The 24,260-nt window shown below is 36.7% G+C and overlaps 1 protein-coding gene across 1 annotated transcript in view; it reads right to left on the bottom strand.

Moving 5' to 3' along the window:
* Window positions 1-1,668: 1,668 nt before the first annotated feature.
* LOC122726312 (muscular LMNA interacting protein) overlaps window positions 1,669-24,260 on the bottom strand; it is a 402,484-nt gene continuing 379,892 nt past the window's right edge. The window contains exons 13-14 of the mRNA XM_043963965.1: window positions 18,843-18,896; window positions 1,669-1,950 (exon numbers count right to left, since the gene is read on the bottom strand). Coding sequence (XP_043819900.1) covers window positions 1,945-1,950; window positions 18,843-18,896 — 60 coding nt within the window. The 3' untranslated portion in view covers window positions 1,669-1,944. The remainder of the gene's footprint in view (window positions 1,951-18,842; window positions 18,897-24,260) is intronic.

Raw genomic sequence — 24,260 nt, 5'->3', positions numbered from 1 at the left:
ACAGATCTTTCTTCAGACTCTTCATCTTCTTACTCCTCCAGACCAGTGGTTCTGAATCTCTGATGTATCACGGACCACTTTGGTAGTCTGAGGTAGTCCATGTACCCCTTTTCAGAATAATGTTGGTCGCTTATATTCTTAATTGAAGGAAATGCTAAATTTCAATTAGAGATTAATTAAAATAATGATTTTTTTTTCCTTTTCCAAGTTCATGGACTTCCTTAGGTCTGCAAACTTCAAGTTAAAAATCTCTATATAGGGGGAGGCTAGGTGGCACAGTGGATAAAGCACCAGCCCTGGATTCAGGAGTACCTGAGTTCAAATCCGGCCTCAGACACTTGACACTTACGAGCTGTGTGACCCTGGGCAAGTCACTTAACCCCCATTGCCCCGCAAAAAAAAAAAAAAATCTCTACATAGACCACCCAGAAACTACTGAAATATAACCTAAAGGTTGTTCTTTATGAATGCATATGTAAAAATAAGACAAATGCAAATCAAAATAATTCCTATGTTTTACCTCATATCTAGATGTAGCACCCATTCTGAGGCTACTTTCTTTACTCCAACTCAAAATTTTAGGGCAAATCTACTAAGAAAGAATAGCATTTACTCTCTTCAGGATTCTAGGGGTTACCCAGAGGGAGTAGTGTTTCTAGCACTCATACTCACAAGTCCCTAGTGGTGTGCTTACAATTAATATCAGTCAAGTAGACTTCAATTAGCATTTAGAGGGGGTATTTACCAAAGATGACACATAGTAAGAGCAGATGGCACAAAACACCACCCCTCCCATGCACATTTTTCCCCTTACATACACAAGGACATTGTGGAGATACTATTGCAGTAGTCCAGACATAAGGAGATAAAGTAAAACACCAGGATGATGGTGATATTAGAGGAGAAAAGCAATATTTGAAAGATATTGCTATGAAATTAAAAAGTCTTGGCAACAGCTTGGATATGTGGAAGATGCACTGAGAGATAGTAAGCAGTCAAGGATATTCTCTCAACAGTAATGGGCAAGTGAAGAAGCAAAGCGGAGAGTTTGGGGGGAAGACAATGAATTAAGTTCATACATATATATATATATATATATATATATACACACACACACATATATATAAATATATATGCATATATGTATATATGTATATAATAAGTAATATAAGTTTAAACTTAAAATATAAAACTAATGAGATTTATAAAGGGAACATGCATGGTGAACAGTACTTTCTAAGACTTAGCACTGGGAATCTTTTTTTCCCCTTTATAGGGTCTTCATAAAGTTCCCTTTAGGTATAGCTCTCTACTGGTTTCAAAGGGTCTTTGGCTCTGTCATACATAAGCACAATTTGCAGCTCAACCTTTGGTACTTTTGAGAAACATGATATACCCTTCTACTCTAGGAATCACTGTAAGTTGGATGAACCATGATGTCTATCATGGAAAAATAAACTAATAAAACTGTTAGTTTGGAGAGCTGGCTAAATAGAACCATGACTATTACTGATATCTCTCAGTAAACAGGGCTCTCTTTTTCTTTTTAAATCTGTTTCCATTATAAAAAGTAAAGTAAAAAACTAATAGCATGTGATGCATGAATTTAATAAAATTCTTTAAAAAGAGATCGGAGCCATTACTTTATTTTTTGCACATGATGTGCTTTTATTTGGTGTCTAAACATAAGGACATGTAAGTATCACTGTCAGTTTAAGGGTAGGTTCTAAAGCTCTGCTAACATCTCTGGAAGTATATCTCTTTTCTGTTGAGTATTAGGAGGCTACTTTCAATGGTACATGTTTGCAGGAAACGTTTTTGAGTGCTGTTGCTGCATTGCAGTTAATAAAGGGAGAATTCTATCTGAATAACAAAATGTAAATCTACTGAGCATCCAGCTTCCCAAAGGCTTCCACATCCAGGGTGTTAGCTTCTGCTTTTGGATCATTGCTGCAAAGGAAAAAAAAATGGACGTTTTAAAAGGGAGATACATAAACAAACGTCTATAAAAGTTTTAGATTTTAAATCATCCCATCTCAGTTTTCCTTAAGGTATGATTGCTTTTTTTGAATAATTATTTTTAGTGAGGGCAGCTAGGTGGCATAATGAATAGAGTACCAGGCCTGGAGTCAGGAAGACTCATTTTTCTGAGTTCAAATCAGACCTCTGATACTTACTAGCTGTGTAAACCTGAGCAAGTCACTTAACCCTGTTTGCCTCAGTGTCCTCATCTGTAAAATGAGCTGGAAAAAAGAGATAGCAAACCACTCTAGTATCTTTGCCAAGAAAACCCCAAATGGGATCATGAAGAATAAGCACAACTGAAAACAAATGAAAACAACAAAAAAAAATTTAGTGAATCTTTTCATAAGCTATGGAATTCTGAGACCTGCTTCTGGCAAGATAATATTTCTTTAAAAAAACATTTTACTATTCTAGCAAAGGAAGTTCAATGGTGTCTTCTACTAGGTATATATTGGTTAAGAATATAAGGTCTATATTTGTACAAAAATATTTATAATGGCTCTTTTTTTAGTGGCTAAGAATTAGAAATCAAAGGAATTCCCATTAATTTGGGAATGGCTAAACAAACTATAGTATATGATTGTGATGGAATAGTATTGTGCTATAAAAAATGACAAACAGGACAATTTCAGAAAGGCCTCGAAAGGCCTATATGTGAAGTGAGCAGGACCAGGAGAATGCTGTACATAGTGACAGCAATATTGTTTGATGAAGAACTGTGAATGACTTAACTATTCTCAGCAATACAATGATCCAAGACAATCAATCACAAAAGACTAATGATAAAACATACTATCTACCTCCAAAGAAAGAATTGATATTGATTGAAAATGTACTGAAGTTGGGGGCAGCTAGGTGGCTAAAGCACTGGCCCTGGATTCAGAAGGACCTGAGTTCAAATCTGACCACAGACTCTTGACACTCACTAGCTGTGTGATGCTGGGCAAGTCACTTAACCCTCATTGCCCTGCCCCCCCCAAAAAAAGGAAAAAAGAAAATGTACTGAAGCATGCTATTTTTCAGTTTCTTTTTTTCTTTTATTCATTTTCTTATACAAAATGAATAATATGGTAATGTTTTGCATAATTGTACATGTATAATCCTTATCTAGTTGCTTAAAACCTCAAGGAGGAGGGAAGGGAGGGAGGGAGGAAGGGATAGAATTTGGAACTTAAATCTTTCAATAAATCTGGGAAGGGCCCAGATCAGTCATCTTTTATTGTTTGAGTTTGGTTATCACACCCTCTAGCTTGTACCTTCTCTTCCTCCCTCTCCCTCTATGTCTTAGCTCCCCTTTCATGTATCTTCCCCCATTAGAATGTAAACTCCTAGAGGGAAGGGTCAGCCTTTTTTGTTTCTATTTGCATTGCAATCACTTAGCACAGTGCCTGACACCAAATAAGCCCTAAATAAATACTTGACTAACTGATTGACTTGGCCACAGTGAAGTCCAAGGATATTTATGTCAGAAAAAGATAGGCAGAAGTATGGTATAGGTAAAAGCAGAAGGTAACTAAATTTATACCTTTCAACTAAGACATTTCACTGGAACAAATGATGTTGATTGGCAATAAGGGAAAAAAGAGGAGAATATTGGATAGTGTAATATTAGGACTGATACTGACTTCAAAGGTCCAACCTCCTTGTTTTACAGAAGAAAATCATCCAACCTACTAATCAATAAAAATTAACCATTTATTGTGTGTTGGGTAGGCATTGTAGGCACCTTCAAAGAGCATACATTCACTTCAAATGAAAAAACAAAGACCTATATATAATCTAGGATTTCTAAAAATATTTGAGAGTCAAAATCATATGAAATTCCAAGCAGGTAAAAATATTATTAAAACAATTTTTTTTTACCTATGCTAAGGTCCCTCTATCTCTAAATGTAAATGCTATGATTATATAATCCTGTGATTGATTATATGATAAATATGATTCTTTTAACTTATTCACAACATTAAAGTAAGTGGAAAATGGTATGATGTAACTGGATCTCTAGTCAGAGAAGCTTGGTTTCAATCCTGGCACTGCCATTTACTAGGTCTGTGACTTTGGGTAAGTCACATAAACCTCTTCGGGCTTTGGGTTCCTTATATGTAAAATAAAGTTAAATTAGATGATTCTTAAGTTCCCTTTCAGCTCAGTTCTGTGAACTACTCAAAATCATGAAAGATTAAAGCAATTATAAAAATTTTAGAGCTTGGAGGTAATTTAGAGATGATTTCAGATTTGTACATCAGCAAAAGCAAGCACAAAGCTGTAGAGATAGATATTTTTCCTCTTCTGCACCAAGGGATCTGTTTGTTGTTTGTTTTTATTATGTTTTAGGGCAGAAATCCGCTTTGTGACAAAGTAATAAGCTCCCTGTTACTGGACATGTTCTAGCTACTCTAATTACTTGATCATAGGTTCTAGAGGTCAGAAGGGACCTTAGAGAGTTCATCTAGTCCAGCCATATCATTTTGCAAATGAGGAGATTCAAGCCCCAAGAGGTTAAAGTTACTTTTCTTAGGTCACACAGTAAGTAGTAGACCTGTGAGATTTGTACCGATTTTTGAGATTTGTTGGAAATTGCATGACCACTCAGGGACCTTCCAATACCAACATTCTATGAGTCTCAAGGAACAAGATAATTGTACGCTGGTAACTTCAGCACTGAATTATGCTGTTTTTGATACAACTGGCAATTCAAAGTAGAAGCTAGAACCATAAGGAGGCATGCATAACCAGAGTCATAGCTTTTTACTTTAGTCTATATGGCCTGTGAAAACATGCCTAGGGCTTAAGTCATGTGTCTACAAGGATAGAAAGAAGTGTCACATTGCCTTATTTTCTGTCCATTGTCCACAGAAGGGAAGTAGAACTAGTATCTGCATTGCCATGAGAAAGACATCATTGTTCATAAAAAGAATTATCTCATTTTGAAAATGAGAAATCTGTTAAGAGATGATCATTTATACGAGAAAGCTAAATTCCAGGACTTTATTAATCATAGTTAACTCTGGATAATGAGTATTTAATATCATAAAACACTGAACAAGCTTTTATACCATGAAGCTTTTAAAGAACATGGCATGTAAAGTTATTCTCCAATGTCAATTAATGGATATGAATCTATTTACCTCTTACTATTAAATAATTATTTCAATATTTTAAGTATATGTGCATAGATATCTATATCTATACATACATACATATGTAAGAATATGCTTATATATGGAAAACACAAAAATAGCCAGGCTTTCATATGTAATGATTGGAATGATGCCACCTGCTGGAGACTTACTGTAGCAAAGCTCCGCCATGAGGAGAAGGCATCTGAAGGCAACACATGCAGCTCTTTGGCATCAAGAAGTGACGTTTGCTTGTGGGAGGAAGAGGGGGTGAGGCTGGTGTTCTCGTTCTCTTTTGTCAGGACTCTGGTGAACAGTGGAGTGAGAAATGCTCTCTCCCTTCAATAGATACATGAATCTAGACCTCTCTCTTTCTTCACCAAATTCTTATTCTCCTTAATAAATGTTTAAAAGTCTAACTCTTGCTAAAGCTTATAATTTATTGGCGACCACTCATAAGATTTTTTATAAAGACTAGCTAGAATTTTAGCCCCATACACAAAGAATGTATTCCAAAATACTGCTATGATCTATGCACTCAAATTCAGTCTTGGATTCTTATAACGAACAAATTAAATTTCCAAATGCTAACACTTTCCCATAAAGACTATCAAATTTTAAGTGTGAAAAGACACTTGAAATTCATCTAGTCCAGTGGTTCTCAATTTTCACCCCTCAGAGCACAGTATTTGCCAGGAAGACTCACAGCACACATTGTTCACATTGAACTTGACGCCAAAGAAGAGTTTCTGGGCAACCAGGACTCTAGACCTCTTACCCAGCCTGGCCATTTCTCTTTCACCTTTCTAATTCCCTCAACCTTTTCTTTTTTTTTCTTCTCCAAGACTTGCAGTGAAGGAAGCTACTTTGTGCTTCCTCAGCTAGAATCACTATTGTGACTTCTCCATTGCAGCCAGGCAGACTAGGAAGCACACCACAGCCAGAACTGAGAGCTGGGGCATTTGGATATCTCATAGTGTAGAAAGGAGCTTCATGACATACTTGGTAAAGTCCGCAATATATATTTTAAGAAGCTTTGACGCAGTCATCAAATCATAGGATTCAAAACTAAAAAGGAGAAATGACTCATTGAGATGAACTCCTGCTCAATAAATATGTATTGAATTGAATTCATGTTACACAGATAGTAAATAACAGACCAACTTCTCAAACCATCTTTCCAAATCTAGACCTGATGCCACTCTACACAGGTGCAGCCCACTCTCTTATTTCACAGGAACAATGAAGTGACTTATTCAAGTCTGCAGAGCGAGTAAGTGGCAGACCCAATATTAAAACCCAGGTTTTTCCATTCAAAGGTCAGCACTCTTCCATAGGCTTTTTTTTAAATGATCTATTTGTGTTCTGGACCTATTTGATGTGTGGACAAAAATCCAAGGGAAGAAACTTCTACCAGTGCAGGTCTTTTATAGTCTTAAAGAGCAGTGAGGGGTACTGAGAGATAGTGAAGCAACTAGTGTTATGCAGCCAGCATATATCAGAGGGAGGATTTGAACCCATGTCTTTCTAACTATGAAGTGATCTCTCTAACCACTAAGCAACAGTGCTTCTTGGTTCTTTAAATATTTTGTTCTTAAATTTTCAAGTTTTGACGTTCACTTGGATTATTTGTGCCTGACCTGTGGTAGAGCATTTTGAACTCATACTGGTCTTGTCAGCCAGTCGGACAAACTGTAATTTGACTCTAAAAGAGTGATGTCATTTTGGTCCTCTGCAAGAACTAAGGACAACAACCAGCCAACTTAAGTTTTCAAACAGAATGTAAACATGGTATTCCCTATGTCAGTGGTCTCCAACATGGGGGACCAGATCCCAGAGGGCACTGTGGTATGACTTGACTCTAATTAGTAAATAACCAATCACTGAGAGGCTGAGAAAATGGATTTAATCCCACTTTCCAATTTCCCTTCCTTTTCCCTGCTGAGTCAACAGAGGGTTTTCTAAAATTAGGGAACAGAGGATTGTAAAATCTCAGGGTCTAGTGCTCCCACGGGGTCGGGGCAGCAGTGGCGCCACATCTGGGGATGGGGTTTACATAATTTAGAAGTGTCATGAAAAATGTGAACCCAGATGGGGGAGGGACCTTGCATTAGATCCAGGATAAAAGGGAGGACTTTACTGGAACAAATCTCAGTACCCCCCTGGGGAGCTTGCCCATTCTTGCAAGACTGAGAATAAATGGCCTTCCTGCTTTGCACCAGACCAGGGTTCCTGTCTCAGTTTATCTGTTTCTTACACATACCAACCCTTCTCCCATCAGAGTCCAACACTCCCTATTCTATTCCACCCCTAAATTATGAAAGCTCTCAAACTTCCTCTTCAGAGACAGACATTGGTCACCCAGAAGGAGTAGTTAGGTACATGCTATTGGGAAAATCCCCAACCTTTCTTATCCTAGCACCAGAGAAAAGATTACTGGTAGGGTACATTATGACCAACACATAAGTTCAAAACCTCTGAGTCAGAAGTTAAAGATTTGGAAACTCTGAATGACCTAAGCTCCAGGAGGTTATCTAACCCTAGCTTTTGGCTTCCTTTGTTTCTCCCCAAAACAAAACTGAAATAACATTGAAAATATTTCTCCCAGAAATATAGCGGTTGCAAGGCTAATAGTTCTACTGTCAATACTAATTAGAGAGACAATGCCCTCTGTATACTCTGATTCCTGAACTTTGCTCAGCATTGCAATGATCTACTTAAATCACTAGTATCACATTTAAACAGAAAGAACAAAATGATGGCTTCTCAGGTGGAACCTCAACAACTGATGCAGGTGTAAAGTGATTCTGTTCCCTGGTCTACAATCTGTGATCTGCATTTTCCATAACCCAGTAGCTAGGAAAGCTAAAATGGCATCCCAGTCAATAGTCCTAGAAGCTTAGAACATAATAATGTCAATTTTCTATAGTTCTTTTATATCTTTATATTGTTTGAGCTAAACAGGGAATGGTATTTGTGTTTAGGTTCATAGCTCTAGGATTGGAAAGATTCTCAGAAATCTTCTAGTTAAGGTGTTCTTAACCTTTTTTTGTGTCACAACTCCTTTGGTAGTCTGGTCAAATCCTATGGACCCCTTCTCAAAATATTGTTTTTAAATGCACAAACCAAAATACCTTGGATTGCAAAGGGAATCAATGATGTTAAAATAAGGTCATCAAAATATTAAAGGAAAATAGTGCATGGACCTAGGTTCTAGTCCAACCTACTTATTTTATAGATGAGGAAATTGAGTCCCAGACAGGCTAAGTAATGTACTCAAAGTTGCACAGATGGTATCAGAAATGGCTTTGAACACACATCATCTTATTCTAGAACCAAGGCCCTTTCCCCTGTACAAAACTGCCTCCCAATAGAAGCTAAGGTACTTGGGGGCAAAGATTTTATCATTTTGGACTCTGAGTCCCCAGCACATAGCACAATATCTGGCCCATAGCAAGTACTTAATAAATGATTATTGGTTGGCTTTTTATTCTGTGGCAGAAAAGGTAAAGGTACTCATATCATTTAGAGCTTTTGTCTTTGTATCCCCATTGCCTAGAACAGGGCTTCTTAAACTTTTTCCATTCATGTCTCTTTTCCAATGGAGAAATTTTTATGTGAGGTCACATATATAGGTATATAAAATAGGTATATATAACCGATTACTTTTTTTTTTTTGGCACAGGCAATGAAGCTTAAGTGACTTGCCCAGGATCACACAGCTAGTAAGTATCAAGTGTTTGTGGCTATATTTGAACTCAGGTCCTCCTGAATCTAGGGCTGGTACTTTATCCACTGCACCCCCTAGCTGCCCCGCAACAAACTATTTACTTTTGCCAAATTTTTGTGACCTCCATATTCAGTTATCTAACCCCATATGGGGTCATGACCCACCATTTAATAAGCTAGGGTATAGCACAGTGCCAGGAACATATTAAGGGCTGAAGAAATGTTTGTGGAAACTTCGAAAGATTTAGGAACTCTGATCAATGCAATAAGCAACCACAATTCTACAAGACTTATGACTAAATAGGCTACCTACCTCCTAACAGGGAACTGAGGGACTCAAGATGCAGAATGAGACAGACACCTGGTAATGGCCAATGTAGGAATCTGATTTTTCTGGATTATGTGTATTCATTACAAAGGTTTTATCTTTCTTTTGTTCCAGTGGAAGATAAAGTAAATACTTGTTAATTAAATATATAATATGTATACATATGTGTGTGTGTGTGTGTGTGTGTGTGTATATAAAAGGAAATTCTTGTTGATTAATTAATTAAGCTCCCAATGCTATACCATGAATCTCTTTCCAAATTCAGGGGCTTACTTAAGCAGATAAGTAGAGTATTCCACTCCTCTTAAAGTAGACATTCAAGGTTTCAAAACCAGCTCCCTCCTAGAAGAATCTGCTACTTGTACCTCATGGGAAAAGTCAACCTGGTCTGAAAGGTATATAGAGATAGAACCTCTTTCAGGGAATTGCATGCTGACACATAGGGTCTTCTGGTATGGCCTACATAAAGGGTCAAAGTCACTCTATCATAGCATAATAAAATATGTGCTGGCATAATAAAGATGAATATGACATCAGAGGCTATGGTGACAAAAGATTAGCCAGGGAAAAGGAATTATGTCTCTATTCTGTTCTTCTTGAGTCACATTGCTTCCCTAGCTGCATAGTTCTGTTTACTTTCAGAATAATTCACAAAGTTCTTTCCATTAGCAGACTTAGGAAAATGGTATCCTGAGGGCACACAAGTATGAAAAAATAGGGCATTGTTTTTTTTGCATCTGACTAGCTACTAAGCAGATATTTTTGGTCATCTAAGGTGATTAGGGAAGGGAGATGGGAAAGGAATAGTAATTTATATAATGCTTACTATGTGCCAGGGAGTGTGCTACATGCTTTATACAATTATTATTTCACTTGATTTTCATAATAATCCTGAGGTAGGTGCTTTCATTACCCCATTTTACAGTTGAGGTTGTTGTTGTTGTTCATCTTTCCTTTTCAAAGATGACCAATGACATCACAGGGGGATGTATTGACACATGTAAATTGTGTTTGTGTGACTAAGTTGTACAGTCATTGATAGAAATGGTATGTCTGCCTCAGTTGGCAGGATACATTATTCAAATCCTGGGGCCTTCTCCCCCATTTCCACCATTCCTTCCTTTTTACTGCTGAGTTAACAGTTAACCAGTAGTGCATGTTACTCTCAGATAAGAACAAACTACGGAATCCAATCCCTAAAAGCTTATTTCCACTCCCCAAAATTTCCCTTCCTTTTCCCTGCTGAGTCAACAGAGGTTTTCTAAAGTTAGAGAACAAAGAATCATAAATTTTCAGGGTCTGGTTGTCCCAGGGGTGGGGGTAGCCACTGTGGCACCACATCTTGGAGGAAAAGGGGGGTGGTCTATATGTTTAGAAGTGTCAGTAAAGAATGTGAACCCAGATGGGGGAGGTACCTTGTGTTAGATCTAGAATAAAAGGAGGGGGACTTCACTGGAACAAACTCCTTGCAAGGTCAAGAATAAATGGACTTCCTGCTTTGCACCAGACCGGGGGCCCTGTCTCAGTTTATCTGTTTCTTACAGTCATCAGCTTCCTTCTCCCTACCAGAGCCATCAAGTCGAGGGGCAAAACAAAAGTACAGACAACTGGTGATAGTGAAGGATGCAGTGGATGGCCCTGGCGTCTTTGATGTGTGACCAATCTCTAATCACTCTACAACACCTGTTTCAGCCACCTTCATGACTATTAGAAAAAATTGTTCTCATTGACCCATTTCACCAGGAAAAAGTCTTCACATACTTGGGATAGACTTCCCCCTACCTTACTGACAGGTTTGAGGCCTGTCAGTTACCCTCAACCTAGTTTAGCCCATCTGCCAAGATGGTTTTACCATGGTGTGGCCACCACACATGCTATAGCTTCTTGGAGCCACAGGGTGAGAATTAAGTGCCAGGTTAACACCAAAGGTGACTGAGCAGCCCTGAAAAAGGTTTTAGCTCCCTTCAACTCCAGTTGAAGGAACTTGAGGCAAATAGAGGTTAAATAACTTGCCCAGAGGTATACAAGTAGTAAGTGTCTGAGGCAAGATTTGAACTCTGGTCTTCCTCATTCACTTCAGGAAGCATATTGTCCACTGTGCCACCTAGAATAACCCCATCCAACCGTTGAAGAAAAATCACTTGGGAACAAGTTAGGAATCTCTTTGTTAATTCTTATAAACAAGTACACTAGAACAGTGGTATCAAAGTCAAATAGAAACAGGGCCACCAAGTCATATATAAAGAACCCTTTGGGTTATGTCCTGACTTAGAAAATCGCATGTTAACATTATCTATTTTCAATTGAAGTTTTATTTCTTTAAAAAAAAATTTCCAATTAATTTTTTGGGGGTGGGGAAATGAGGGTTAAGTGACTTGCCCACTGTACCTCCTAGCTGCCCTCTCCCAATTATATTTTAATCCAGTTTCCCTCACTTGGGAGTGTTATGACTAGATGGGATCATGTCAGAAGGGAAAACAGAAAACCAACATTAATGCTCATGTATTTAAATCCTAAGGGGTATGGCACAGAAGATAGAGAGCAGGCCTTGGAATCAGAAAGACCTGGGTTCAAATCTTACCTTTGATACATACTGGCTGTGTGATTTGGGGCAAGTCATTTAAGTTATCAAAGTTCCCAGACAACACTCTAAGAACCTAAGCTTCAAAGCAGGTGTTTACTCACATGGTAGAATGCATTTCACTACTGGGAGTTCTTTATATATTAATGAATTCATAGGATCAGATGACAACTTCTACATGGAATTGATTGTGGGTACTGTGCCAAAATGCAAGTCAAATTAACAAGATAAATTATAAGTTCAGGATTTTTTTTGGGGGGGGGGCAACCCAGGGAAATTGTTCTATAGGAAATATAAGCCTGGCAACTAGGTGCTGACTGGTCAAATAAAGTGTTCTTCCTGAGTGCCAAATTCAGTTGTTTCTAAGATAATGAAAGAATATAAATGCCATGAGCAACTGTGTCAAATGCAAAGCCACCTTCAGAAATATCTTGAATGCTCCATTTGAGTTATAGCTATGAGCCTTAATCGTGATAAAACTTGGAAACAGGAGTCCCTGCTCTGGGACAATTCATCATGTGTTCAGAGGTCACTGTCAATTGTAGTGATAGTTGGTCTTAGCATTGTAGCATTTGAAATAGGACACGCAGAAGAGAAAGCCATACAAGGAGAAATGGAATATATAGGGGTGGGTGGGTATGATGGAGCCTGCTCTAACTGGCTCTGCCCTGAGACTGGATTGTTAATCTTCAAGGAAAGCATTTATACCTCATAAATCAGCAAATCAGGGCTTGATTTATTGTTTTATTGATGGTCTAGACTTTAGAAAGTGATGGAGAAAATCTTAATAATGTATATTCAACTTAAAAGTGAATTGTGTGGGGGGCAGCTAGGTGGCACAGTGGATAGAGCATCGGCCCTGGAGTCAGGAGTACCTAAATTCAAATCCGGCCTCAGACACTTAACACTTACTAACTGTGTTACCCTGGGCAAGTCACTTAACCCCAACTGCCTCATTAAAAAAAAAAGTGAATTGTGAATATATTCACCACCTAGTTGGTTTACCAGGACATTGATTTGTAGAAGGCTCTTACATATTAGAAAAATTCTTGAGGTCTTTTTCCCTTTGGTAGAAATGACCACCCCCAAGAACAAAGTTTCCCCATGTCTTGCCAAAAAAAGAACGCTGTTACATATTAAGAGAGCAACACCTTAGACCAACTGCTTGGAGCAATAGGAAACTTCAGTCAGTGCCAAATCACTGAAGTCATCAAATAAAGTCCCATAGGGACAATAGAGAGCAACAAAGTTTTGTTGTTGTTGTTGTTGTTGTTGTTGTTGTTTAATCGAAGTCATGTCTGCCTCTTTGTGACCCCATTTGGGGTTTTCCTGGCAAAGACACTGGAGTGGTTTGCTATTTCTTCTCCAGGTAATTTTACAGATGAGGAAACTGAGGCAAACAGGAATAAGTGAATTGCCCAGAGTCACATGAGTTGTCAGTGTCTGAAGCCAGATTTGAATTCGGGTCCTCCTGACTACACTCTATCCACTGTGCCATCAGCTTCTAAATAGAATATAATAAAATAAGTATGAAATTGTATTATTTTTGTTATTGTTGTTCAGTCATTTCAGGCATGTCTGACTCTTTGTGATCCAATTTGGAGTTTTCTTGTCAAAGATTCTGGAGTGGTTTGCTCTTTCCTTCTCCAGCTCATTTTACAGATGAAGAAACTAAGGCAAAGAGGGTTAAGGTCTTTGCCCAAGGTGACACAGCTAGTGAGTGTCTGAAGTCAGATTTGAACTCAGGAAGATGAGTCTTCCTGACTCCAGGCTTGGTACTCTATCCACTTCATGCCCTAACTGGCCAAGCAACAAAAAGCAGCCCACAAATATCTTATGGGGGGCAGCTAGATGGCACAGTGGATAAAGCACTGGTCCTGGATTCAGGAGGACCTGAGTTCAAATCTGGCCTCAGACACTTAACATTTACTAGCTGTGTGACCCTGGGCAAGTCACTTAACCCCGATTGCCTCACAAAAAAACCCCAACAAAAACAACAACAACAAAAAACCAAATATCTTATGGGAGCTACAGGATACTCCAGACTCATTTGGAGGTATTATAGCCTAGGAATTTCTCATAAATCTTTGGGAAATGTTCATCAGAGGTCTCTCTTTTGCTATCTGAAAGCACTGTATTAGTTTTTCCTTTTGTTTCAATTCTTTCATTAAAATGTATTTTTCATAATCTTCTTTCTCAATGTAAACTGTGTGCTTACAAGGGGAGTTGGTTTCAGTGAATTTTATGGAATAGTTAGTGACATTTTTCATGGATTCTGTGAATGAGAACATATGAGCCAAAAAATGTGAGACAATCTACCAAACAGCACCCTGGCTTTGCCTGAGATTCTAGACTCTGATATGTGTTACACCTATAAAATGTGGGGAGGGGAAATCAGATGATTTCTAATATCCCTTCTAGATCTAATTTCTTCGAATCTATGACATAGATCAAGTTATTTACTTTTTCTTCCTTTAGCTCTTTCCTCACCTCTCAATCACATAGGGTCGAATGGCACACTCATAAAGTTAGAAATCTATAAGTTCCAAAACTCAAAACAAAATAGCATGATATAATTTTGCGCAATTTCATTAGCTATTCAACTATAGTCTGTTTGTTATTCAACTTACTTAAATAGCCTTGAAGGCTTCCTAAATCTAAGACAAAATGGGGAATCTAAACACAAAACTCACATTGGAGAAAATGAATAACACTACAGGGAATCCAAGAAACAGCATGGCATGGTACATAGGCCTGCCTCAGAATGAGGGAGATTTTGATTGTTACCTCTGAAACATAATTGGCTATGTGATGTTGTACAAGTTATTTCACCTCTCAATGCCCCCAGACAGCTCTCTAAAATTATGACTTGCAAAGCTAGTGCATTGGCGAAAGGACCTTCCTCACTTAGAATTCCCTACACTAATAAAACCTGGAACCAGACCAAATAAAAGGAAGAGTGGTGGGGGGAATGGAGAAGGAATAAAAAGTCCAGAGTTGTCAGAGGTAAAAAAAAAAAATCCATTACAGAAATTCAATGCTGACCTAATGAGTGAGTCTAAATTATGAAACACATTATAGGGCTTTTTTTATCCCACTTGACTATGTGAGCAGTAAATATTACTGTAGAGCTTACAGACAGGTAATAAAAGGCAGAAATAGTTCCAAGAATCATTGACTCCTCCAATAGAAATGATAAATAATGCCAGAAATAGCTAAAATTGTGGGGATTCAAATAATATCCATGAGTTTCTCTACTTGAAAATCATCCAGTCCCAAGGAGTTGGTCTTAACTAGATGTAACTAATGGCTGACTTTCAGAGAGAAGAATATAGATAGAGGGAACAACTAAAAACTATGATGAGAGCCATGTTGGTTAAAAAAAAATCTTTACTTTGGCTAAGCCCACAGATGGACAAATTAATTATGTCACAGTCATACCAGATCATGGGTGATAGAACCAAATACCTTACAATGTCAATGGCCAACTATTAGATAATATACTTTACTAAATTCCAGAAGGATCTGTTATCTGTCATCAACATAGGGAACTTTTAATATGGGAACTCCTCCCATTAAAATAGAGTTTTGCCCATCTATTATTTAGTAGCTAAATCCCTAGGGAGTTCCCTTAAGTGCATAGAGGTTAAATAACTTTCTTAGGATAACATAAATTAATAAGTTTCAGGTACAGGATATGAACCTAGGTTTTCCTGACTCCAAGCCATTCTATACACTATGCCATGGTCCTCTACATAGTATCTGATGAAGTACTAAATAATAACATCATTTCAGAGTCCTAAGCTATTTTAATATGGAGTATTTTTGTCCATCTTCCTTTTGCTGGACACCAATGGAACCCCATTTGTGGAAAATGAATCCAATTGCTCAAAACCTTACCCAGGAAATCATAACTCTGAATGTTTCCCTGGGCTTCTACATTCAACAAGCTCTCTAACAGTAATTCAATTCTCTCTAAAATTAATGTTGTACCTTAACTGAAGCTGACTAGAGTGTGTTTCCTATGTCTTCATTAATTGAACAGCTTTTACTGCAGAGGAGAATATTTTTATTGTTCCACAGTGATTCTTTAGTAATATTTTTTGTTCCTTTTCAAGAGTGAATAGCAGACCTGATTGGCTTTCTCAGCTGAGGAATGAAGGAGCTAGAGTTGTATGATAAATAAAATCATTAAATTTAACCAGAGTCAACTCTACTTTAATTGAAGGTTTTTAAAAAAGCAGGGAGGGGCAGCTAGGTGGCATAGTGGATAAAGCACTGGCCTTGGATTCAGGAGGACCTGAGTTCAAATCCAGCATCAGACACTTGACATTTACTAGCTATGTGACCCTGGGGCAAGTCACTTAACCCTCATTGCCTGGCAAAAAAAAAAAAAAAGCAGGGAAGAGAAATGAAGATTTAGAAAATTAGAAGTCACCTGTGATCCACTCATGTGGACAAAGGGAAGTGGACACCTGATTTGATTTTTCTCTTGCTTTTTTCACATCTAAAGAGTTGGGCACCCAGAAAATACAATGTAATGGTGGACCAGACAGATGGCTATTTTTTAAAAATGCAAGGGAAGACCAGACAAAAGTTGTAAGGACCAATTAAGGGAGTATATTATGTTCTGTTTATAATGGGCTTGTTAGAGGAAAAGCTTGTGCATCAATCAATCTAGCCCTAAAAATGGAATTTCATTATATGACAGATGTTTTACCTTTGCTGAGGTTTGATATGTAAATAAATAACAAGGAAGGGGGCTTAGGAAGAATGTAAGTGTAAATATTACAATCTGGCTAAATACCACCAAGAGTTATGCAAGCCTATTACAGGACTCACAACTTTGCTGAAGTAATAGAGAAATCAAATACATAAAGAACATCCCACGTTCTCCTAACTCACTGTTCAGTTATCTTTTCCCTTTCCAATAATATTTCCTTGTCTGTCATACATTTTAAAGGTCAAAATATAGTTAGGTTTGTGGTAGCCTTCATTTTTCACAGACCAGGAGCTATGCTGGTGTTTGCTTGCCTAGTCTACCCACATCCCCATCTTCAAGTTCCTCAATGTGACCCTGTGTTTCTGTGGCAGAACAGGGCAAATCTCTGTCCTGCCTATTTTAGCATCCCAATCCAACTAGAAGGAGAGAACTCTCAAGAACCCACTAGTCTTATTAAATGGCTGCTTTTAAATATTATTCAGATGACTCAAACATTTAAAAATCCTTTAATTTGCTTCCACTATATATCTGAGTTCATTGTTTCATAACTAAATGTAGACTTCTAAGGGATCTCTGACTTCATATGGTCCATATCCCATTTTACAGATGAAGAAGCTGAGGCATGAAAAGGTTAAGTGACTAGAATCATAGATGTAGTAAGGGACAGAGCTCAAACTCAGGCCCAAGTCTTCTGGTTCCAACTCCAATGCTATTTCCCTTTTACCACACTTGTGTGTGAGTTCTGAGCAAGGCAGGCTTGGGTGAAATTTGTTAGCTTAGAATAAGTGGGAAGAAATAAGGATATCATTAGGACAGTTTGATTTGAGGAGAACTAGAAATGAGGTACAAATGAACAAGTAAGAAGAAAAAGACAGGTACTTTGGAGTTTTGTAGGTCAGCCTCATGCATGATTTCTTTGCTCTTCCCTTCTACCCCCAAATTCTGTTTTGTTTGTGAAGATTTCTTAATGTGTAAATTAACACAAGTGGGTACAAACATGGGCATGCTTGCACATTCACAAACAAATGCATAAACAAACACACACTTCTATGGAGAGAAAAACTTGAAAATGTTCCTTTTATTGGGAACCTTTTTTTTTTCTTCCTGTGGAAGTTTTTTTATCTCCCCTACTGACCATGAGTAATCTAGGTAAGGTGTATAGAAGAAGGTAGCCACAACAGCCATTTAGCGGTAAAATGGAGAGAGCACTAGACCTGGAATCAGGAGATGTAGATATAGATATAGATGTGTGTGTGTGTGTGTGTGTGTGTGTGTGTGTGTATAAATTGCACACTAGTGCAGTATCAGGTTGTCTAATTGTCTTTCTTTTTTTTTTTGGTGGGAAAATGAGGGTTAAGTGACTTGCCCAGGGTCACACAGCTAGTAAGTGTCAAGTGTCTGAGACTAGATTTGAACTCAGATCCTCCTGAATCCAAGGCCCATACTTTATCCACTGTGCCATCTAGCTGACCTGAGGTAGGATTTCAATTGAAGTCTCTTTCCTGACATCATGCCCAGTGTCCTCTACACTGCCTCTTCTGTTTTCTTGTGTGACTTTGGGTAAGTTATTGGGCTTCCCTGGGCATTATCAGTTAAATAATGAAGGTGAAGTAAATAACCTCTCGAGGTCTTCTTACTGATCTAGGTCAAAGATCCTATAATAATTTCATGTTATTAAGTCAACTATACAAAAACTCTTTTCATTATAACCATAGAGTTTTCTCTCTGGCTCCACTTTGCTTTTGTTGCCCTGCTTGGTTTCAACTCACAGAAAAAAAAATTACCTTCACAGGATAAGCTCATCAATTGCAAATTTACCCCCATGCTGTTAACTCAAGCCTCAAACTCCTTTGATTGGAGGGCTGGAGGGTGGAGTACCAAAAGCTTCCCAATGCCTTCCTTTATAGAGGACAGAAACTGAATTCTCAGATCATTTCACTTTGCATCTGCTGCCCTGACTGGTTTCAAATCCAAGAAATAGATGCCACTGTTGCAGGTTCCCCTTTAAGCTTCACTACCCAGCCCCCAGCCCTGAGCTCCCAGTCCCTGCACCTGTTTTTCTGCCTCCTTTTTGTGTGTTGTTTACCCTTTAAAATTATATGTTCATTGAAGGCAGCGATTATCTTTCTTTTTATTATTGAATCACCACAGTGCCTGGTATGCCATAGGTACTTAATAAATGTTTACTGGAGTGGATTTACATTTGGCAATCAAAAGACCATATAGAGATATATCTTGGGAAGCTAGGGTGCAATCATGCTTTATTAAGTGATAGTGGAGGTATCAAAATGAATCACATTTCCAGTACTGCTTGCAATATATCTTACTCATACATACCTCTTTAGGACCAAGGGTTTCATTTTCAGGAATAGTTACTATTGGATGACTTGGCTTCACAGGAAAAAATGATCAGGATGTTGTAAAATATAGAAAGAAAAAAATATTTCAATGAAACATTAGTAAACAGTTAATGTTTGGGAAATGTTTTCATTATTCACAACATGCTTCATCAAACTGATCTACTAGTTTTGAACTGACATCCCCAAATGAGGGTATAATTTAACATGTAAATTACATCTATGATAATAGTTTCTTAATGGCAGCAACTCTTACTCATCTCTATAATAAATCCTTTTTACATTAGACTGCATTAGGTTCTTTGTGTGCCTTTGTATGTTTGTTTACACGTAGTATATCCTCAGAAAAAATATTTGAAGGTTGAATGAATGAAAATATGTTTTCTTTTACAGAATAAACTGTTAAAATTTACAGAATTCATCAAATTAATAGCAGTCAAGGAAACCATGTTTCAACCCATTCACATGGTGTAATTGCTAAGTAATTAGTAAAGCGAAAGGAAATAGAGAAAAATCAGGATCCCAGAAGAAAGTTCTTTCTGCAGAAATTGCATATTTTCCATGAGATAAACAAAAAGCAATGCATTATTGGACAAAATAATGAGATTGAATTGCAGTGACTATAAACATTGAATTCTTCCTGTGTCTTCTTTTTGAGAATCAGTCTTGTCTGTTAAGAAGCTTATCAACAAAAAGTTAGTAACAATTCTTTGGAGAGGAGTATCCATGAACCAGAACAATAAACAAACCTACCTTCAGTCTTGTTGGCAACCTTTTTTGCTTCAGCAATAACAGCAATGAAAAGGGGGACAGAGGGTGCTAAGCAAAACACAGTTCTTTTACTGTCTACAAGTGTTTTATCCAACTATCAGTCCTCAATATTGTATATTTGTTATCTAAAAGTTGACATAATATAGGAGAAGATGAACCACATGTATATTTTCCCTTTTGCTACAAATTCATCTAGAACACTTAAATTGAAACTTCATGGTAGAATGTCTTATGACTTCTCCTCAGAGAAATAAAAAAGGAGGTGATTTCCACTTACATAGCTGGCAACAAGAAGCATTACTTTGTAGGATGCTAAGTTATCTTGTCTTGCAATATTCATGATAATCATAAGGAAACAGAACTGAAAAAATATTAGGAGTCAATGGCAACACTATCCCACTAGTCACTTGAGTTTGACCACCCCAGTGCTATTTGACCCATCTCCCTTTTACCTCCTCAAATCATGTTCAATATTTTGTCCAATTTTGTCCATTCTATCCCATGACATTTCTGCCTTATATCTTCTTCTTTTCAGGCACACTGATTTCACCCTTGCTTAGCCATTCATCACATTATACCCAAATGATCATAATAGCCTATTTTTAAAAATATACAGATTAAACTTTATTTTTCAATTAACAAAAATATTTTCTCTCCCTCCCAACCCCCACTAAGAATAAAAGAAAAGGGGGGCAGCCAGGTGGCGCAGTCGATAGAGCACCAGCCCTGGAGTCAGGAGGATCTGAGTTCAAATCTGACCTCAGACACTTGACACTTATTAGCTTTGTTACATTGGGCAAGTGACTTAACCCTCATTTGCCCAAACAACAAAAAACAAAAAATAAACAAACAAAAAAGAATAAAAGAAAAGTAAACAGAGACTTTGTAATAAATATACATAGTCAAGTAAAGCAAATTTCTGCATTGGCCATTTCTAAAATTTAGATCTCATTTTATATGCTACTATTTGTCCTTTGGGATTATAGTAGGTAGGTCAATACAATAATGATAGAGTTTTTGTCTTTCAAAGTTGTTTCTCTTTACAATGTGATTTCTATTATATAAATCATTTTCCTGTATCTATTCATTTCACTTCATATCGGTTCACACAGTTCTTCCCAGATTTCTCTGAATCTTGCTGTTTCTTCATTTTTTGCAGCTCAATAGCATTCTATTACATTCATATACCAAAATTTGTTCAGCAAACTCCCAATTGATGAGTACCCCTAATTTCCAATTCTTTCCTTCCATAAAAATCTTATATACACACACATACACATACACATGTGTGTGTGTATATATGATACAGACATATACATATATGTATATATTATATACATATAGGTCATTTTCCTCTTTTTATGTCTTTGTATATACCATTTATTAATTTTGTGCATAGTTATAAATTATTTTCCAGAATTGCTAGAGTAATTCACAATTCCACCAATAGTGTATTAACATGTATAACCCCATCGATATTTGAAATGTCCTTTTTTTCATTAAAAAACTGCCTGTTTATATTTTTGACCATTTATAAATTAAGGAGTGGCTTCTATTCTCATAAATTTGAATCATTTCCTTATATATCTTGGAAATAAGAATCTTAGATTCACTGTAAATATTTTTTCTCTAATTACTTGTATTGATTTCATTTCGGTAAAAATCCTTTAATTTTTATAATAAGATATTATCTATCTTATCTTATGTCATCTCTATATTCTTTGTGTGTTCTTGAACAATTCCCCTGTGTATAGATCTGAAAGATAATTTCTTCCCTCCTCCTCTAATTTGTTTCTGATATCACAATATATGCCTGAGACATGGAGCTTATTTTGGTATACATGCTGTGAGATGAAAATCTGTACCTAATTCCTGCCAGACTGTTTCCCAGTTTTCCTAGAAATGTTTGTCAAATACTAAGTTCTTTTCCTAGTAGCTGCAGTTTTTGGCTTTGTCAAACACTAGGCTACTATGTTCACTAACTTCTATATGTTCTCTTCCATTGGTCAGCTTTTGTATTTCTTAACCAGTAATTACTGGTTGATAATTACTGCTTTTGAGTTTATTTTAATAACTGCTACTGCTCAGCCTCCTTCCTTCCCACTTTTTCATGTTAATTCCCATGATATTCTTGAGTTATTACTCCTTCAGCTCTACAAAATAGTCCTTTGGTATTTTGATTCTTATGGCATGGACTAGGTACATAAATTTATTAATGTATGTCATGTTTTCATTTTTATTATATTGGCAATGCCTATGAATAAGAAATTCATATTTCTCCAATTATTTAAGTCACAATAGTCTCTTAATTGGTCTTGTTGCTTCTAGTCTCTGACCTCTCTAATTCATTCTTTTCACAACTGCCAAAATAATTTTACTTAAGTACACGTCTGACCTTTTTATTCCCCTATTAAAACCCCTTCAGTGGTTCTTCATTGTCTCTAAGATAAAATGCAATCTTCTTAGTCTTACATTTAAGCTCCTTCACAATTTAATTCTAACCTACCTCTTTTTACCGCCATTTTTTTTTCATTTTATTACTGCCCTTCAATTTGAAAGTGAAGAGCAGTACAAAGAGAGGTACAAAATAGGTAGATATAGTCTCAGTTAAGGTTTTTGATGGTTCCATAGGAAACACACTTTAACGAAACAATTAGAAAGTTTTGTACAAAATAAGCAATATATATATATATATATATATATATATATATATATATATATATATATATATATTTACCCATTAATCCAACCATCCATCTACTTGTTCACACAGTCTATGTTCTAACCTATTGTACTACTTGCTATTCCTTAAACTTAATTGACACCTCCTGCTTCCATGCAACTGCTCAGGCAGTCATTTATGCTCAGAATTTACTCCTTTCTAATCTATTTTTTTTTCAGAATCATTATTTTCTTTCAATACTCAGAGGAGGAGTCATGTTCTCTGTATAGTTGTTATTGTTCCCTGAACTTGAAAGTATCTTCTTCCTTAAATATTCCTAGATCACTTTAACTGGACTATCTCCTTTAGTACCATCATAATCAGACTTAACTTTATGTTTTTACCTAGCAATATTTATATCTCATCTGTTCCATTAGTAGAATGTAATTTCCTCATGAATAGAAATTGTCACTTTTACTTTTATATCTCCAACAGCTGGCATAGTGCTTTTCACAAAGTAGGTGCTATACAAATACCTGGATGTGGTTACAGATTAAGTTGGAAGGAGTAAAACAAATAGAAATTCAATAGAACAGAGCTGTTATTTCTATTCTATAGTAGAATCATATTTGTGCTCTCAACTTTCCTCATATTTAATATGCTGTGTGAGAAATTAGAGGCAATTAGAAAAATAATAACTTCTGTTCTACTCTCCCAGTGGTTCAGAAGAATAACTGGACTTGAACAACTATATACAAAATAAATTTGTGCTGGGGAAAACACATTTTTTTTTCCAAGGTGTAGGACAGGTGTTTATTACTTACACATAAAAGAAATGCTATATATGAAATACGAGTCCATATAAAAAACCTTAAACAAGTTACAGTAATAACTTTTGTTATAGTTTCCCAGGAAGTTTACAATTATGCCTTATTTAAACTTTGTGGGACTGCTGAGTAGATTTTTTTTTTTTTTATGTTTCATTTCTGCTCTTTACTAAACTCATTTCAGTAGATGTTTTCTGAAAAACAAACCAGGACTTGGGTTTATCATTTTGTTACTGGTCATTTGTTCCAAGAGTCCTACAGTGGCAGCCAAGGACTTCTGTCCTTGCTTCCAATCAGCTCCATCCAAAGGACACATGATCTCCAAACCATTTGCAATCACAAGGTCACCTCCAGGTGTTGAACTAGAGAACTTGGGACAGATGCTTGTTCACCTTTGTAGGTTTCTCTATACATTTGTGTTTTTATTTCAGAAATTCCTTTTCAGATCTAATCTTTTTATCAGAAATGCTAGAAAGTCCTCTATTTCATTAAAAGTCTATTTTTCTCCCATAGGAATATACTCAGCTTTGCAAAATAAGTTATTTTGGGTGGTAAACCTATATCTTTGGTCTTTTGGATTATTATATTCCTAGATCCTCGCTCATTTTTAATGAAAGCTGCCAAATTGTATTTCATTCTGAAAGTAGTTCCTTGCTATGTAAACTGTTCATTTCTGGGAATGTGCAGGGCCTTTTTTTTGATTTGGGTCTTTTGAATTTTGGCTATGACATTCCAGAGGCTTTTCCTTCTTGGAATTCCTTTCAAGAAATCATCAGTAGAATCCTTCTATCTTTACTTTGCCCTCAGATTCTAATGTATTTGGACAGCATTCATTTATGATTTCTTAAAATTGAGAGTTCAGCCTTTTTTTTTTTAATTATGGCTTTCAGGAAATCCAATGATTCTTAAATGATCGCTCCTTGATCTGTTTTCCAGGTAAGTTATCAAATGCCTTATACTTTGTCTCACGGAGGTATCAATTTTTGTTTGGCCTCGTCTAGTTTTCAGAGAGTCTATTACTTGGGAAAGGTTTAGTACTTTGTCTTCTAAGTTATTCTCCTTTCAATTAGTTCAAATTTTTTAAAATTATTTTTAAAAATCTCTTGGTTTATTACTTTTAGGTGTTCAGGTAGAAATT

The sequence above is a fragment of the Dromiciops gliroides genome, chromosome 4, assembly GCF_019393635.1.
Source record: "Dromiciops gliroides isolate mDroGli1 chromosome 4, mDroGli1.pri, whole genome shotgun sequence".
Lineage (NCBI taxonomy): Eukaryota > Metazoa > Chordata > Mammalia > Microbiotheria > Microbiotheriidae > Dromiciops > Dromiciops gliroides.
Note: the sequence above shows the minus strand (reverse complement) of the source record. Positions and strands in the feature narration are given on the sequence as shown.